Here is a 17,133-nt window from a genome sequence, read left to right on the forward strand (position 1 = left end):
AAAGTCTGAACATTAGGTGAGAACTACAGGGCTGATGCACATGGGTGCAGAAATGGGAGACACTGTCAGCTGTTAATTCTCATCTTGTGAGGATTGACAGAAAAGAGAAAAGCAACAGTCAGATTTCCAAAAATGTGCTCATGATTCTGCATAATCATTGACAGACATGTAAGTACTAGATAGAAGAAATATCTACATATAAAATTCAAAGACCAGAAAATGACTATACTGTATCAGCACTCAGACAGGAAACAGACACAATGTCACTTAAATTGGTATGTGATTGGTAAAACTTGGGGTGTTTACTTTTTTCTACTCTTACAACCCACCAAATAAATCTACTTTTTTAGAATCAATTTATGTGTTCAGGTTTAATGATGCATCTGACCCATTCAGCTCTGCAACTGTTCTCTGAAACTGGCCAACAGTGATCTCACTTCTCACATAGTATAAATCCATCACCCACTATGAAATAAACAGCATCATTTTTATGTCAATGCTGATGACACAGTATGTGTCGAATTGGTAGTTAAATAATTTATCTCTTTTTCAGGTACAATCTGCCAGGCTTAATTTTAACTCTCTTTCTGATACTTATTTCATGTTTAGCAGTTCATTTCCTCATGAGGATGCTTGTCAGTCAACTAAATTGAAATGCCATTTTGACCTTTAATTTGAAACAATTTTCTCTTTTCTTCATTTCATTTTTTTCTCTGTTATTCAAATTAAAAGCCAAAATCACTGCTATTCAAAAACCTTCATACTAATTAATGCTGGGAAATGACCTACTCACCAATAATATACTGATACTTTCTCATTGCAGAGGTGATCCAGTTGAGTCTGCCTGAAGATCAGAGAGTAAGCGTTACCGCAGCTACTGTGGGACAAAGTGCTGTTCTGAGCTGTGCCGTTGTGGGGACACTGAGACCCCCTATCATATGGAAGAGGAACAACATTGTTCTAAATAATTTAGATTTGGAAGACATCAATGTGAGTATGTGAAACAGAGATGGTGCCCAGTGTGTGCATCTTGCATGGTTTATTTCAAGCTCTGTGGTATCTGGGGGACTAGATAAATACTGAACATAAAGTAGAAGAGAGTTATTAGAAGATTATATATCTAGTCTACTAGTTAGTAGGTGCCCAATAGAGCAACTATAATTATTTAAATCATTTATATTGGTGTAGTAAGATTATGTAGTCGAGAATTAGTGAGAGAATATATCATTACACATTTTTATAAATATCTCTTTAGTTTTAAAATATAAATTTTCTCCCTAGTAAATTCACATTTAATAATTATTTCAGCAAACACAGTCATTTAAGCTCAAATTTTCATAGATAAATTGTGCATGTTCCGAGTTCAAGAATAAAAATTTAAGACATCCACATATAAGAAGTGTGATAATGGATGGGCACATCTTTAATCCCAGCACTTGGGAGGCAGAGGCAGGTGGATTTCTGAGTTCAAGTCCAGCCTCGTCTACACAGTGAGTTCCAGCATAGCCAGGGCTATACAGAGAAAGCCTATCTTGAAAAACCAAAAAAAAAAAAAAAAGTGTGAGAATATACATGAAAGTATGGTATATTTGAGTGTAAGAGTATATATGCATGCCTGTGTATATGTATGTGTGTTTAGACTTATTAAAAGTTGTTGGGATGGAATAATATTTAGTTACCTGAAAATATAAATTATGTTTTATAAAATACATATTTCTTTAGTATTAAATGTGTCTATTAACATAGGAATATATATTGTTAATCTATAGAACATATCTAGGGATTACTGTCGAATTGATTCCCAGCCTGTAATGGTATTCAGAATAGGTGTGATGGAAGGCACACACACACACACACACACACACACACACACACACATATGGGATATCTTTCTTTACCATTTGTACTTCTATCATAATATATTAATTCTTAAGAAATAAATGCTTTAAATGATAATGTGTTATGCACTTGTCAATAAACCCCAGAAACTTAGGAAATACATTCTAGAAAGAGTGTGTGTTTGCATGTCTCTAATAGCATCACTTTCTCTGATGAAGTGAATTTGCAGTAGGGGATTATGTGGAGTTGAGATACTGCCTTATTTCAAATTGTTGATCTTTATCCTTTTTGAATTTTTTTTTAAATTTTATTATTACTTTTGACAATTTTATATATAATAAGGCATCTTATTCTTATGCACCCCTCATCTTCTCCAGAAATACTACCAACCCTTACATCTGCTATTCAACTTCATGTCTTTGTTTACTCTTCTACACACACACACACACACACACACACACACACACACATACACATTTATCCTGAAGGATTTAGTGCCACCTACAGGCACATGAGTCTTCAGCTGAAAGTAGCAATCTACTAGGTGCCATATCCCTAAAACCCCACTGACTCTTTCCCTTCAGCAATTCTAGAAAACCTGGAGCTTCTCAACTAGGGCTGGATTATTTTGAGTCCTTGCACTATCCATACTGAGATATTGACTGCTTGGGTCATTTGCAGGTCTTGTTCAGGCAGCCACAATCATTGAGAGTTCATGGGTACACCATTTTGTCATACATGGATGAGATTATTTCCAAGCAGTTTTCCAGGTCCCTAGCCTTTACAGACATCCTCCTCCACAATTATTATCTGAGCCTTGGGGTAAATGAGGGCGATATATACACCCAACTCTCTAGTCAGCTTATTCTCTGCAGTTTGACATGTCCTCAGTCTTCTTTTCTTTCCTTTCCTTTTCTTTTCTTTTCTTTCCTTTTCTTTTATTAATTTATTTTTATTAGATATTTTCTTTATTTACATTTCATATGATACCTCTTTCCCAGTTTCCCCTCTGAAAAAAATAAAATAAATAAAATAATTAAAATAAAATGAAAAAAACACAAAACAAAAATCTTGTTCCATTCCCCTCTCCCTGCTCACCAACCCACCCTCTCCCACTTCCTGGCCCTGGTATTCCCCTACACTGAGGCATAGAACCTTCACAGGGCCAAGGGCCTCTCCTCCCATTAATGACCAACTTGGCCATCCTCTGCTACATATGTTGCTAGAGCCATTAGTCCCACCATGTGTACTCTTTGGTTGGTGGTTGAGTTCCTGGGAGCTCTGAGGGAATTAGTTTGTTCATATTGTTGTTCGTCCTAAGGGGCTACAAACCCTTTAGCTCCTTGGATCCTTTCTCTAGCTCCTTCATTGGGGACACTGTGTTCAGTCCAGCCTGTGAGCTTCTACTTCTATATTAGTCAGATACTGTCAGAGCCTCTCAGGAGACAGTTGTATCAGCCTCCTGTCAGCCAGCACTTGCTGGCATCCACAAGAGTGTCTGGATTTGATGACTGAATATGGGAAGGATTCCTAGGTGGAGCAGTCTCTGGATTGTCCTTCCTTCAGTCTCTGCTCCATACTTTGTCTCTGCAACTCCTTCCATGGGTATTTTGTTCCCCCTTCTAGGAAGGAACGAAGTATCCACACTTTAGTCTTCCTTCTTCTTGAGTTTCTTATGGTTTAGTGGATTGTACTTTGTGCAGTCTACTTTTCTTAAACCAGTGTTGCAAAAAGAAGCTTCTCTGACCAAGGTTGAGAGGAACACTCTGCTACGGGTAGGAGGATATGTCATTAGAAGGTAGCTGGACATTATGCTTATTTATTAATATAGTAGGAGATTCTCCCTAGGTTTTATGACCTCTCAAACTTACCTGTCCTTTTCCACCATGTAACTAAAACCATAAACCATAGCACTGAACTACAGGACTCATTACAAAAGTGGGCTATGGAGCTGTGTGTAGTAATATAGACTTTAATCCCAGCATTTTGGGAGGTAGAAGTAGGTAGATCTCTGTGTCCAAAGTCAAGTCTGGCAGGGCTTTGATAGGGATAGAAAGACATGGTTCCTGCCAGGCATGGTTTAGGGCCAGCAGGTGTGGGCCTCCACAAGTGTCAATGGCTGCTGTGGTATAAAGTCTGTTTGTATAATAGCTTACGTATTTTCACATCCCTCCAAGGAATGTCCTCCCCATTAATGGTTAATGACTCCATGATAGTTACAGACAGCATGAGTCCAGGAGGTAAAGGTATGGCTAGTGTCTCAGCAAAATGGTAAATGCAGGGACTTTCAGGACAGCCCTTAAGGGTGTAGAAAAGAACTCTAAAAATATGAGCTTGGAAATATATAATTTCTCTACTATGCAAAAATATAAGGATGCAATATGATTGTATAAGAAATTTCAGGAATCCAAAGGAACAAAAGCAGCTGTGCTGAGCCAAATTGTCAGAAAAATACTAAGCAAGGAGGCGTGATCTTAAGGCTTTTCGTTTGTTTATTTCATTCTGTTTTGTGTTTTAATGCTTACAGCTTACAAAGGCAGATTCCAGAATTCAGGGTTGGCCTGTAACAGAGCATGATTAGGCCCAGCTGTGGTAGAATTGGTAATTTCAGGAAGTGAGCCCACTCTGCTACCTTATGGTATGTGATTAACAGAGGCAGGCAGATCTCTGAACTTTGCAAAAGAATTGCAAAGAAAATGGATACTTTTGGTCTCCTAAAAAATCAAAGTTTTGTTTGTTTGTTTGTTTGTTTTGTGTGTGTGTGTGTGTGTGTGTGTGTGTGTGTGTGTGTGAAAATAAAAAATATGCTTTTGGTCTGCAGATGAATAGGAGAAAGAGAAAGAAGTTCTTTAGAATTTTCAGTAGCAGGAGCAGAGCTGCCTAGGGATCTCTGGAAAGTGAAAATTGCTCTTCAAGAATTTTTCTATCAGGGTTTCTGACTTGATCAGAAGATCCAAGACTTTTTTTTTATTTTGTCCCATTCTTTAAAATTTATAAAATATTGTAACAATAAAAATGAGTATTATGAAAATTGTTGATATAAAACAACAATCAATTGAACAGTCTTATGTAGATGCTTGTCTGCAGCAATACTGAAAATACATACATTTATCTCAATATAAATTTGAAATAACTGCAAACAAATTAACTGTATATTTTAAATGAACATAAGTAGATAGATAAAGTCTTTTTTGTTTCTTTGTTTTGGTTTTAGTAGAGCTTAAAATCTTGGGTCTTACTGTGGTACAAGCCTGATATAAGAACAATTTTTAGACATTGGAGTTCATTGTAATTAGGCTGTACTTCAATGATCCTCACATCATCAAAGTATTTTACCTTCATCATAGCTAAGCTGAGAGTTGATATTTCTGCTGCACCAAGGAATGAACTGTAGACACGATTTTTGGATACAGACTTCCTGCTATGGTCAAAGCTATTTGACTTGAGTGACTTTATTCTCAGCCCACAGAGAACAGGTCACATTCATTTAAGAAATGGTGTATGTATTAAGATGTTCTATCCATGAAGTCATTCACCAACTGTTTCAATGAACAATGGTTCTGTTTGGAGGGTGGCACAGACATTAGGTGAGAATAAGAATCTGGTTCATTGGCTGTGGTGATTTTGAAAAGCATTCATCTCAGAGAAAGAGTAACTTACAAAGTCATCTTCTTCAAACTTGATACAATAGTTATAAACACCATGCAAAGCATTCAGTCTCACTCTTTGTTGTTCTCTTACAAGCCACCTCCCAAGTTAGTTGTCTATATTTCTTTTGGCTGTATAAACTTTTGAAATATGTAAGGTGTTCTGAAAGCCATAGTGTAGTGTAAAATTATCAAATAAACAATCCTACTAATTAAGAGGCTGAGATAGGAGAAACCTGATTCCAAGACCATTATATGGAACCCAGCAAGACTCTGTCATGTATAAAAAAGCAGAAAGTGAATATGGATTGTACAATATTGGACCTATTTCTCCAATTACCAAATTAGAAAGACAATTAGATGACAGCCAACAAATTTCTAATTCCTCATATTTTTGGATTTCAATCGATTAGGATATGTTGGTAATACTAATTTTCATATTAAGATATTAAGAAAAAGTAATTGTTACTTCCTGTTATTTTTGTTGATGGAGGTAGAATTAGGTTCGTGTGGGTTTGTTGAAAGATTACTTTCTTGTTTTTCTAGAGTGTAATTTTGCTCCTTATGTTGGTGTTTTCCATCTATTATCCTTTGTAGAACTGGATTTGTGGAAAGATACTGTATGTATTTCATTTTGTCATGGAATATCTTGTTTTCTCCAATTATGGTAGTTGAGAGTTTTGATGGGATTAGTAGCCTGGGCTGGCATTTGCGTTCTCTTAGGGTCTATATGACATCTGCCCAGGATCTTCTAGCTTTCATAGTCTCTGGTGAGAAGTCTGGTGTAACTCTGATTGGTCTGCCTTTATATGTCACTTGACTTTTATCCCTTATGCTTTTAAAACTCTTTCTTTGTTTAATGAATTTGGTATTTTGATTATTATGTGACAGGAGGACTTAATTTTTCGGTCCAGTCTATTTGGAGTTCTGTAGTCTTCTTGTATGTTCATGGACAACTCTCTCTTTAGGTTACAGAAGTTTTCTTCTATAATTTTGTTGAAGATATTTATTGGCCCTTTAAGTTGGAAGTCTTCACTTTCTTCTATACCCATTATCTTAGGTTTGATCTTCTCATTGTGTCCTGGATTTCCTGGATGTTTTGGGTTAGGATCTTTTTGCTTTTTGCATTTTCTTTGTTGTGTGAATGTTTTCTATGGTGTCTTCTGCCTCTGAGATTCTCTCTTCTATCTCTTGTATTCTGTTAATAAAGCTTGCATCTATGACTCCTGATTTCTTTTCTGGGTTTTCTAACTCCAAGGTTGCTTCCTTGTGCGATTTCTTTATTATTTCTATTTCCATTTTTATATCCTGTATGGTTTTGTTCATTTCCTTCACCTGTTTATGTTTTCCTGTAATTCTTTAAGGGATCTGTGTTTCCTCTTTAAGGGCTTCTAGCTGATTATCTGTGTTCTCCTGTATTTCTTTGAGGGAGTTATTTATGTCCTTCTTAAAATCCTGTATCATCGTGAGAAGTGATTTTTAGATCTGAATCTTACTTTTCTGTTGTGATGGTGTGTCCAGGACTTGCTATGGTGGGAGAATTGGGTTCTGATGATGCCAAGTAACCTTGGTTTCTGTTGCTTATGCCCTTATGCTTGCTTCTTGCATCTGGTTATCTCTAATGCTACCTGCCCTGGCTAAATATGATTGAAGACTGTCCTACCTGTGTTCCTGATTGTGTCAGAACTCCTCAGAGTCAAGCTGTCTCTGTGATCCTATGATTCTGGGATCCTGTGATCCTGGGTGTGTTAGAGCTCCTGGGAGTGGAGCTTCCTCTGTGTGATGTGGGACTGACTACAAAATTTGGGCTCAAGGTCTGCTCAGAACACCAGCTCAGACAGACTGGAAGGAACCCATGTCACTGGTCTGGTGGAGTTCCTGCATGCCTGGGTCCCACTAGTCCCAGTTACTCCTGGTACTGGAACAGATCTTATGTCCTCCTCATCTCTGATCCTCTGATCCTGGTCTTGTTAGAGCCCCTGAGAGTGGAGCTTTCTCTAGGTGTTGTGGGATTGGCTCTGATCCTCTGATCATGGGCTTGTTAGAGAGCATGGGAGTGGTGCTTCCTCTTGGTGTTGTGCCTAAGGTCTGCTCAGGGCACTGGCCCAGACAGACTTGAAGAAACCAGTGCTACTGGACTGGTGGAATTCCTGGGTGCTTGGGTACCGCTGGTCCCAGTTCCCAAGAACTTTTTATTGCAAATTTTCTGACTTTTTCCAGAATACCCATGAGCTATCCAGAGAGCTTTCAGAATGTTTACTAGCAGAGAGAACTGTCTACTAGCAGGAAGTCAGGTCCCTTAACCACAGAGTTTTTAGAATAGCAAGAAAAAAAATCTGTCTAGAACAGAGCAGAACACAGATACAGACCACTGAATTGCACAGATAGAGGGAGAGACAGAGAGAAAGCCATATCTGCACAACATAGGCCACCAGCTTGCACCCTTGACTTTCAAGTTGTTTGTTTTTGCCCATCCCAAACACCTCTTCTCCCAGATAGAGCCAAGGCTGGTCCTTAGCAGTTCAAAGTCAACCTAGTTTACAGTTAAACTTTAAGACATCCAGAACTATAAAATTAGGCCCTGTTTCATAAAAATAGTTAAAAACACTTGAAGTGTTATATTTAGAACAAACTATGGGTGTCTTGTTGAGTCTTATATCCTATATTCCTCTTAGTTTTTTTTTTTTTTTATCTTTCTTCTCTTCCTCTTACACATATTTCAAAGAATGTACGTGTCTTCAACTTTGCCTAAGACAATACGCATTTGCTGTTAAGTTACATATAGTACTATGGAAGTTTGAGAATTCCCAGGAAACACTAGACTCAACTTTTTGCAGTAGCAGTACACATAGAACTGGAGGATATTATTTATTTCAAGTCACTGTTCCATTAGGAAACATTCTGTCATGTCTGCTTACCAACATCTTAATTACATAGAAAAGAATGCCATTACATTCATTGAGCTGCATAGATCTTTCTGTATCCTCATTCCAATTTCTGGCCAAGTTCTTGAAAAACCTAATCAGTGTTTTTGGTTTGCAAGTTACCTAGGCCTGGTAAATTGAGTAAACAGAAGGGAGACTGACATGGGACTACAGGTACCTCTTCAGGAAATATGTGAGCAGATAATAAATGGGAAGACAGATATGGCATAATTGAGGATTGAACACTCACTATGTGGCCACTGTAGAGCTAAAATTAAAAGAGTCACTATCCGCAATCCCTTAGAGATCACACTTTCTTGCTCTGTTTCATTTTATTTCATGGATTTATCCACCACACAGTCTTGTCTGAATCTTATTTATACTATCAATGGCTATTTTGCTATTTATAAATATATATTTTATTTTCAATTAGACTAAACATTGAAGTAAAATTATATTGTATTACTCAGATTAAAATTCTAGTTAGTCATTTTTTACTACAAAGAATTCATTCAATATAGATAACTTTAGTATAAATATAAATGGTACATTCTTGTCAAATTCAATATATATAATGTATATATTACTATATATATATATATATATATATATATATATACACACATTATTTTCTACCTTTACATGAAACTGAAACCAAATACAACATGGCAATACCGATAATATATAGTAGCAAAATGCTTTCATAAAATATAGAATAAAAGATGATATAATTTATATTAATATGACCTTCAACAACTTTACAGAATGAGTTAGTAGATAAACAAAGAATGTTCAGGTAAACTTACAATTACATTTTGTGAATATATTTTTTATTTTAAGTATGAAATACTTAAACAAAGGATCTCATATTTATCTGCTGTTTATCTGAAGTTTAACTTATGCATGGCTTTCTAGATGTGACTTTTTACTGGCATGATATTCAAATTATTTTGAATACTGTTAAGTCATTTTGCTTCAAACGATGTTCAAGATCGTTTCAGTGGTGTTAAATGCTGGAACTGACAAAATTACATGCAAATTATATCCATAAACTTTGTGAATATCTATTCGTTGAACTTTTTTTCATTCAAAATCTTGGACTATGTATCTATCTAAATTATGTCAAGGGTTATAGACATCTGAGCACAAGGGAGTGCAAACACACTGCTGGAATGGTTGCCTCAAAGCTATGTCTTATATTACACCCAGGATCTTGGTTTTCAACTTTCAGGACCTATCAGGCTTTGTGACTATTGTAATGGCTGTAACTACCAAAATGTACTTTAATAGTCTAGATTCTACATTGAACATCACAAAACAGGTATAAGGTTATCTCTGCTGTTGGAAGACTTTCTGGAAATATCACACATTTATAGATAAATAATATGTCACAATAACTACAGTAAGAATTGCATGGAGGTGGATGGAAGTGATTATTCAGCCAGGCACATGTCATTTCCCAGCATTCTGTTACTGAGGTGAAAGAGAGGAATAGATATTGTTGTCAACAACAACTTATCATTCTAAACAAGGCCATTTAAGATGACCCATAATAATCTAATTTATACTATCCTTTTTGTTTGTTTTATACACTGATTAAATATGATTATCCATCTGGCTTAAACCTTAGCAACACTAAACACAATTTATTTCCTGTGTTAAATTGAACAAGAACCCATGTGTTGATGTGTTTGGTTTGTTTAACAGGATTTTCCTTTTATGCGCCCTCCCCAGTTGCCTATTGGAGCACTTTCTTCCCTTGAATTATTATTCTTTTCAGCCTATGGGCATGGAATTTAATCCACCTATCAAATAAACTAGCTTAACTAGAATGGATACTCTTTCAAAAGGGTGTATAAAATCATTTTGGATTTTGTTCGGGAAAAGAAAAAATGCAAATGTACTAATTTACTACTGTAATACTGGGCTCACATGCAGATTTGATGATCTATCATTCCCTGGATAGTTTTTCAAAATTTAAATCAAATCAAATATATGCCTCTGGGCAACTGAATATCTGTTTTGTGATCATCTCTGCTGATTGTCACCTGTCAGCATAGGTTGAATTGGTTTCAGTTATTCTCTTTCCTGACTTTCGTAGCTAATATTTTATTGACTGCCATTGGCCTGAGCTACTAATTTCTCTGATCCCATTGAGGCTCTTCATAAGTTTCAGAATGCTCATGGTCTGAAACATTGTTTTCTAACTCATATATATATATATGTCATATATAACTATATATATATGTATATATATATATATATATATATATATATATATATATATAACATTCTGTTGTGTTTACATTCATGAGCCAATTAGTCTCTCTCTCTGTGTATACACACACACACACACACACACACACACTGCCCTAGAAGTAGTGCCTGAAAATGAGAATACTGAGGTATAATATGATAAATGTCTCTATTTGATGGGCATTACATACTTCCAGAGAGATCATTACAGATTTTATAAATCATTGGGCATTTCCTTACTTAAGGAAAAACCAACTGAATTTCTATAAACTTCAGCTCCAACAAATCCACGACTTCTCCCTGTTCTACTTTATTAATTTTGGATGCCTTTCTTAAAGTCATGTGGATTAGTGAAGAAAGAAGGCTGAAGGCTGCAAACTTCTATTATATGTTCTTTTTTATCCTTTTCATTGTGGTGAAAAAAAAGTATAGTGTGAGATCAATCTTCCTAAATTTTTAAGTGCACAATAAAGTCTTGTTAACAATAGGCACACTATTTTACAGCACATTCCTAGAACTTATTTATCTTCCATAACAGACCACTGGTAATAACTCATTTTCCTCCCACAGTCCACAGAGACCATTATTCCACACTATATTTCTATGATCTTGACTTTTGTAGCTTCCTCATAAAGTGGGATCATGTGGAGCTTTTTCTTTGTGACTGCATTATTTCCCTAAGCATAATGACCTTTTCAGGTCTATCAATGTTGCTTATTATAAGAATGAATAACGGTATGTCTTCTCTCTTTCATCTATTTAATAATTTCTTTACCTTGGTGTCTTAGTTAAGGTTTTCCTATTGCTGTGACAAAAACTCAACAACCAAAAAACAAATCGGGGCAGAGAGGATTTATTCAGCTAATACTTCCACTTTGCTGTTCATCACCAAAGAAAGTCATGATAGAAACTCCAACAGGGCAGGACAGGAGTTAATGCAGAGACCAAAGAGGGGTGCTGCTTACTAGCTTGCTACCCATCGCTTGATAAGCTTGCTTTCTTATAGAATGTAGGACTATCAGCCCAGAGTAAAACCACCCATCATAGCTGGGCCCTCCTGCATTGATCACTAGTTGAGAAAATGCCTTATGGCTGGGTCTCATGGAAACTGAGGCTCCTTCCTTTCGATTACTCTGGTTGTGTCAAGTTGGTACATTAAACTAGCCACATAAACTTGGCTACCTTGAAATGTACATGAGTACATAAATATATTTTGAGTTAGCAATTACAATTATTTTATATGTACTTCCAAAATGGGATTGGTTATTGATATTATAATTTATTTTATAATTTCTGTAAAGCTTGTATGACACCATGCAAACTAGATACTGTGCTATACCTTGCAAGCACGTATTCATGGATTCCAGTCAATCTATATCTTTGACTAATCATTCTCTTTTTATTTATCTTTTTATTGGGCAATAGTCATCCTAATGCAAGAAATAATATTTACATTTTTATTATTGTATCTATCTTTGTTATTAATTTGTGTATATGATGGGTCAGTGTCTGCATGCATCATGGAGCTTCTGTGGAAGGCAAAAGACAACTTTGTGGAGTTAGTTATCCCCTTCACTCTTTGGATGGATAGCAGAGACTGAACTCACTTTCCCTTGTTTGTCTCTCTATTCAAGAGCTATTTCTCTGGTCCTCCTCAATGGTTCTGATTTTCACTTTCTATTAATGTTATCATGCCTCAAGGCATCTGTCATGCCATTTGTATATTTTCTTTATGGAAATGTCTACTTAGTTTCTCTCCAATATGTACTTGTGTTAAAGATTATTATTATAATTATTAAGCTGATAAGTTGGAATCCATCAAATCATCATGCTTTTTATATCAGAAACATATAATAAACTAGGCATAGAGAGAAACTAGAAGGTAAATGTTACACATGGAAATATGACAGGTGGCAACAACTCATTGGCAAAATGGAGTAATTCTTCCTGTGAGATCAGAAGAGACAGAATGCCCAGTCTCATAATTATTTACATCATGTCAGAGGACATCTAAGCCAGAGTGAGAAATAACAGAGAAATGTACTTCAAGGGAGCTTCCTGCTAGATATAGATGAAAATATTACGTAAAAGTACTAGTCATGATCATGTTAACCCCATTTCTGAAACATGTTTCAGGGCTTGTCATAGAATTTCTCCACATCTAAAGAAAAGTGTTCCATTGAAATGTATTACAGGTGGGTTACAGCAACTCACATCTTAAAACAAAGCAGATTCTGTCACTAACATGACAACTTACCAGATTCATTTTTTTTAATTGGGTATTTTCTTTATTTACCTTTCAAATGTATCCCCTTTCCCAGTTTCTTTTCCTCCTGGAAAAACCCAAGCACATTCTCCTTCCCCCCTGCTTCTATGAGGGTGTTCCTCCACCCACTCATCCACTCTCACCTCCCTGCCCTTGACTCCCCTACACTGGGGCATCTATCCAGCCTTCAGAAAACCAAGGACCTCTCCTTGCATTGGTGCATGACAAGGCCATCCTCTGCTACATATGCAGCTCGAGCCTTTGTTGATGGCTTAGTTCATGGGAATCCTGGTTGGTTGATATTGTTGTTCTTCCAATGGGGTTGCAAACCCCTTCAACTCCTTCAGTCCCTTCTCTAACTCCTCTATTAGGGACCCGGTGCTCAGTCCAATGGTTGGCTGCTACCATCCACCTCTGTATCTGTAAGACTCTGGCAGAGCCTCTCAGAAGACAGCCATATCAGTCTCCTTTCAGCAGATACTTCTTGGCATCCAGAATAGTGTCTGGGTTTGGTAACTGTATATGGAATGTATATGTATATAGTTTGGTAACTATATGGAATGAATCTCCAGGTGGGACAGTCTCTGGTTGGCCTTTCCTTTAGTCTCTGGTCTACACTTTATCTCCATATTTGTTCCTGTGAGTATTTTGTTCTACTTCTAAGAAGGACTAAAGTACGCACACTTTGGTCTTCTTTCTTATTGAGCTTCATGTGGTCTGTGAATTGTATCCTGGTTATTTAGAACTTTTGTGATAGTATCCATTTATCAGTGAGTATGTACCATGTGCTTTCTTTTGCAATTGTGTTACCTCATTCAGGATGATATTTTCTAGGTCTAGCCATTTGCCTAAGAATTTCATGAATTCGTTGTTTTTAATAGCTGAGTAATATTCCATTGTGTAAATATACCACATTTTCTGTATCCATTCCTCTGTTGAAGGACATCTGGGTTCTGTCCAGCTCCTGGCTATTATAAATAAGGCTGCTATGACATAGTGGAGCCTGTGTCCTTATTACATGTTAGAGCATCTTCTGGGTACATGCCCAGGAGTGGTATAGCTTGTCCTCAGGTAATATTATATCCAATTTTCTGAGGAATAATCAAACTGATTTCCAGACGGGTTATACCAGCTTACATTCCCACCAACAATAGAGGAGTGTTCCTCTTTCTCCACATCCTGGCCAGCATCTGTTGTCACCTGAGTTTTTGGTCTTAGCCATTCTGACTGGTGGGAGGTGGAATCTTAGGGTTGTTTTGACTTGCATTTCCCTGATTACTAAGGTTGTTGAACACTTCTTTAGGTGCTTCTCCACCATTCGCCATTCCTCAGTTGAAAATTCTTTGTTTAGCTCTGTACCACAGTTCTTAGTAGGGTTATTTGATTCTCTGGAGTCTAACATCTTGAGTTCCTTGTATATATTGGATATTAGCCCTCTATTGGGTGTAGGATTGTTAAAGATCTTTTCCTGTGGCTGCCTGCAGCCATACACAAACAGGTCTTCTGGAATGGGAGTTAGAGCCTGTGAAAAACTTAAGGGAACTGGAATGCGGGAAGGGGTTAAAAAATGAGACTACTGAAAATTTCTAGAGAAATAGTCATTACCTTCAGTTGTGTGCTCAGTGAGGGACACACTGGGCTCCCCTGAGTAGTTCAATACCCACAATCATGCAGACTACCCTGGCTAAACTCAAATGAAGTGGGATTAAAAAAAAAAATGAGACCAAGGCATGTGCTTTCAGTCCTCCATCATTATTGAACTCTCTTTGTTACCAGCAGGTAGGTAGAGAAAAACCCCTCCCCGAGTCTGTCAGCACCTCATGGCCCAATCAGCATCTTCATTTTTAGTTTCTGGAGGTGGGACTTCCGGAGTAAAAGGAATTTGGAGAGAGGCGTGGCTGTTATCAGGCTCTTAGAGAAAGGTGTGGCTATTTGTGGCAAGGCAAGGTCTGAAAGAACCAGCTTTTAACTGGAAGAGGGTCACATTTTCCCAATCTTTTTGTCTTATTGACAGTGTCCTTTGCCTTACAGAAGCTTTGCAATTTTATGAGGTCCCATTTGTTGATTCTTGATCTTACAGCACAAGCCATTGGTGTTCTGTTCAGGAATTTTTCCCCTGTGCCCAATTGTACAGAGAGAAGGAGAGTCCTGAAGCAAGCAACTAATTTAGGGAGAGCAGTCTAACAAGGCTTCATATATAAATAATATAATTGCATTTTTAAATCATTACACACATAGCATAAACTATTAAATCTATTTAAAAGTGTTTCAAAAATATGTCCTGTAGCTTATGACTAAATTAGCCAGTCATATCAAGTTCCTGTATTTTTTTGAGAGGGATTATACTAGTAGAATATGTTAACTTTGCCACCTAATTTTAATACTTAGAGTGATGGTAAAAATATTTTCTAAATTTTACCCTCAGTCTCATATTAAGTTTAAGTTATTTAAAATTTAAAAAAAAATATGTTTAGGTCTAAGAAGATGCTTTTAGGTTGGTAATGCAAGTTAGAATAAAAAAAAATGATTTAAGTGCAGAATTCTAAACTCACCAAGATAAATACTGTACTTTCTCATAAACTGTCAAATACAAATGGGCTGGATATTGTGAAGGTCACTCATACATAATAGTTCTCATAATTCTTTAATAATGTCTCTTATTGTATATGACTTATTATTGTTACAGAAAGAGCCTTTTCCTGGATTAAAATGAGATGATTTTGTTGTTGGTCTTGTGGTCCTGTGTATTCAAATGATCAGATCTGTGCCCCCTCTACATAGGTATTGTATTGACTGGTGTGCTATAAAAATATGTTGTGGGAATATTTAAAAAATGAATCCACCCAGCAAACTCCATTTCCTGCCAGGCCATGTTCTTGAGCTGGTATTGACCAGCATTACCACATCCTGGTGGGCTCTTATTATTCTCTCCTAGCTATTACAAACTTCTTGCTCACATGCAACTCTTTACACACCCCTACAATCATTCATCTAAATAGCACCTAAGACCTGGTAAGTAAAGCATGACTCTTAAAGCTTTAATATCTAATCAGATTTATATAATAATAAGATCACAATTACAAGATGTCAATACAATAATTTCAGAATTGCATAATGAAGACAATATTCTAACCCAATTAATCTATTTTGTAAAAACCTTTGCTTGGTTGTATAACCTCATGGGTTCTGGTTTGTCCTCATCATCTGCCTCCATGATCACGAACTCCCTCCTCCTGCTCCTGACCTTTTTCTTCCTCCAACTTTCACTCCACCTCTCTATTTCTGTCCCATCACAGGCCTGTCACTGCCCTAATGTGATTGGACAGAGAAAATGCTGCAGCAAAAATACTCCCAATAATCACTGGATAATAAAAGGCTAGAGCTTGTGGCTGGGCAGAAGAGAAAAGAAAGAAGAATTTTCCATGTGGAGAGGGGCTAAGAGATGCCATGCAAAAACACGTGGAACAGGGAAAGTCAGATCAATAGTACAGTGCAACTATACTACAATGACTAATAACTGCTCAGTTATTATCCCTTAATCATTGATTAAATAAATGTTGCAGTCTTTGGCTCATTTATTTTGGAGCTATACAGGCTACAATGAGTCACAAAAAAACTCCATAAAAATACTGTAACAAAGGAAAGAGTAGGTGGAAGAAGGAAGTCACCATGAAGCAGGATGCACAATGATGGTGGAACATGAGCATGTAGCTAAAAGAGGCTTGCATTGAAGATACACATGGAATACAGCAAGACACAGTTGGCTAGCAATGGGGCATTTATCTGGTTATTAATAGCCTATCTTGGTAATAATAGTCTCAAAACCTGCCCTGTTTACATTTGTTTCTTGTTTATAAATTCTGATAACACTGTGTTGTTTATTTGAGAGCTAAATGGGAAAGAGCATGGCAGAAGCCCCTAAAATATTATATTTGCAAAAAAATTAAATATAAATTAACAAAATTTCTCTTTAATATCTTAAAAATCGACAGCATATTTCACTCTGAGATATAATACAGGAAACTATCAAAACTAGTGATTTACTAAAAAGAATGACATGTTGCTTCTGCAGATCATTAAGTATTTACTAAACATACTAGAACATCCTTGTAATCCTAGCCCTGAAGTACTTGAGGAAGAAGAATGTAAAGTTCCAAGTCATTCTTATTTTTATCATTAGTTCAAGGATAGCAAAGGATAT

The 17,133-nt window shown here is 36.6% G+C and overlaps 1 protein-coding gene and 1 non-coding gene across 5 annotated transcripts in view; both read left to right on the forward strand.

Moving 5' to 3' along the window:
• Positions 1–17,133, forward strand: part of Fstl5 (follistatin like 5) — a 654,438-nt gene that overhangs the window by 394,805 nt on the left and 242,500 nt on the right. For all 4 annotated transcript variants that reach the window (XM_031374116.1, XM_031374118.1, XM_031374119.1 and 1 more), the window contains exon 7: positions 824–990. In XM_031374116.1, the coding sequence (XP_031229976.1) occupies positions 824–990 (167 nt within the window). The remainder of the gene's footprint in view (positions 1–823; positions 991–17,133) is intronic.
• On the forward strand, positions 4,735–4,797 carry LOC116094527. The gene has a single exon (XR_004120169.1). It is a non-coding gene; the product is annotated as a U7 small nuclear RNA (small nuclear RNA).

Source organism: Mastomys coucha, unplaced genomic scaffold (genome assembly GCF_008632895.1).
Source record: "Mastomys coucha isolate ucsf_1 unplaced genomic scaffold, UCSF_Mcou_1 pScaffold16, whole genome shotgun sequence".
In the NCBI taxonomy this organism is placed as follows: Eukaryota; Metazoa; Chordata; class Mammalia; order Rodentia; family Muridae; genus Mastomys; species Mastomys coucha.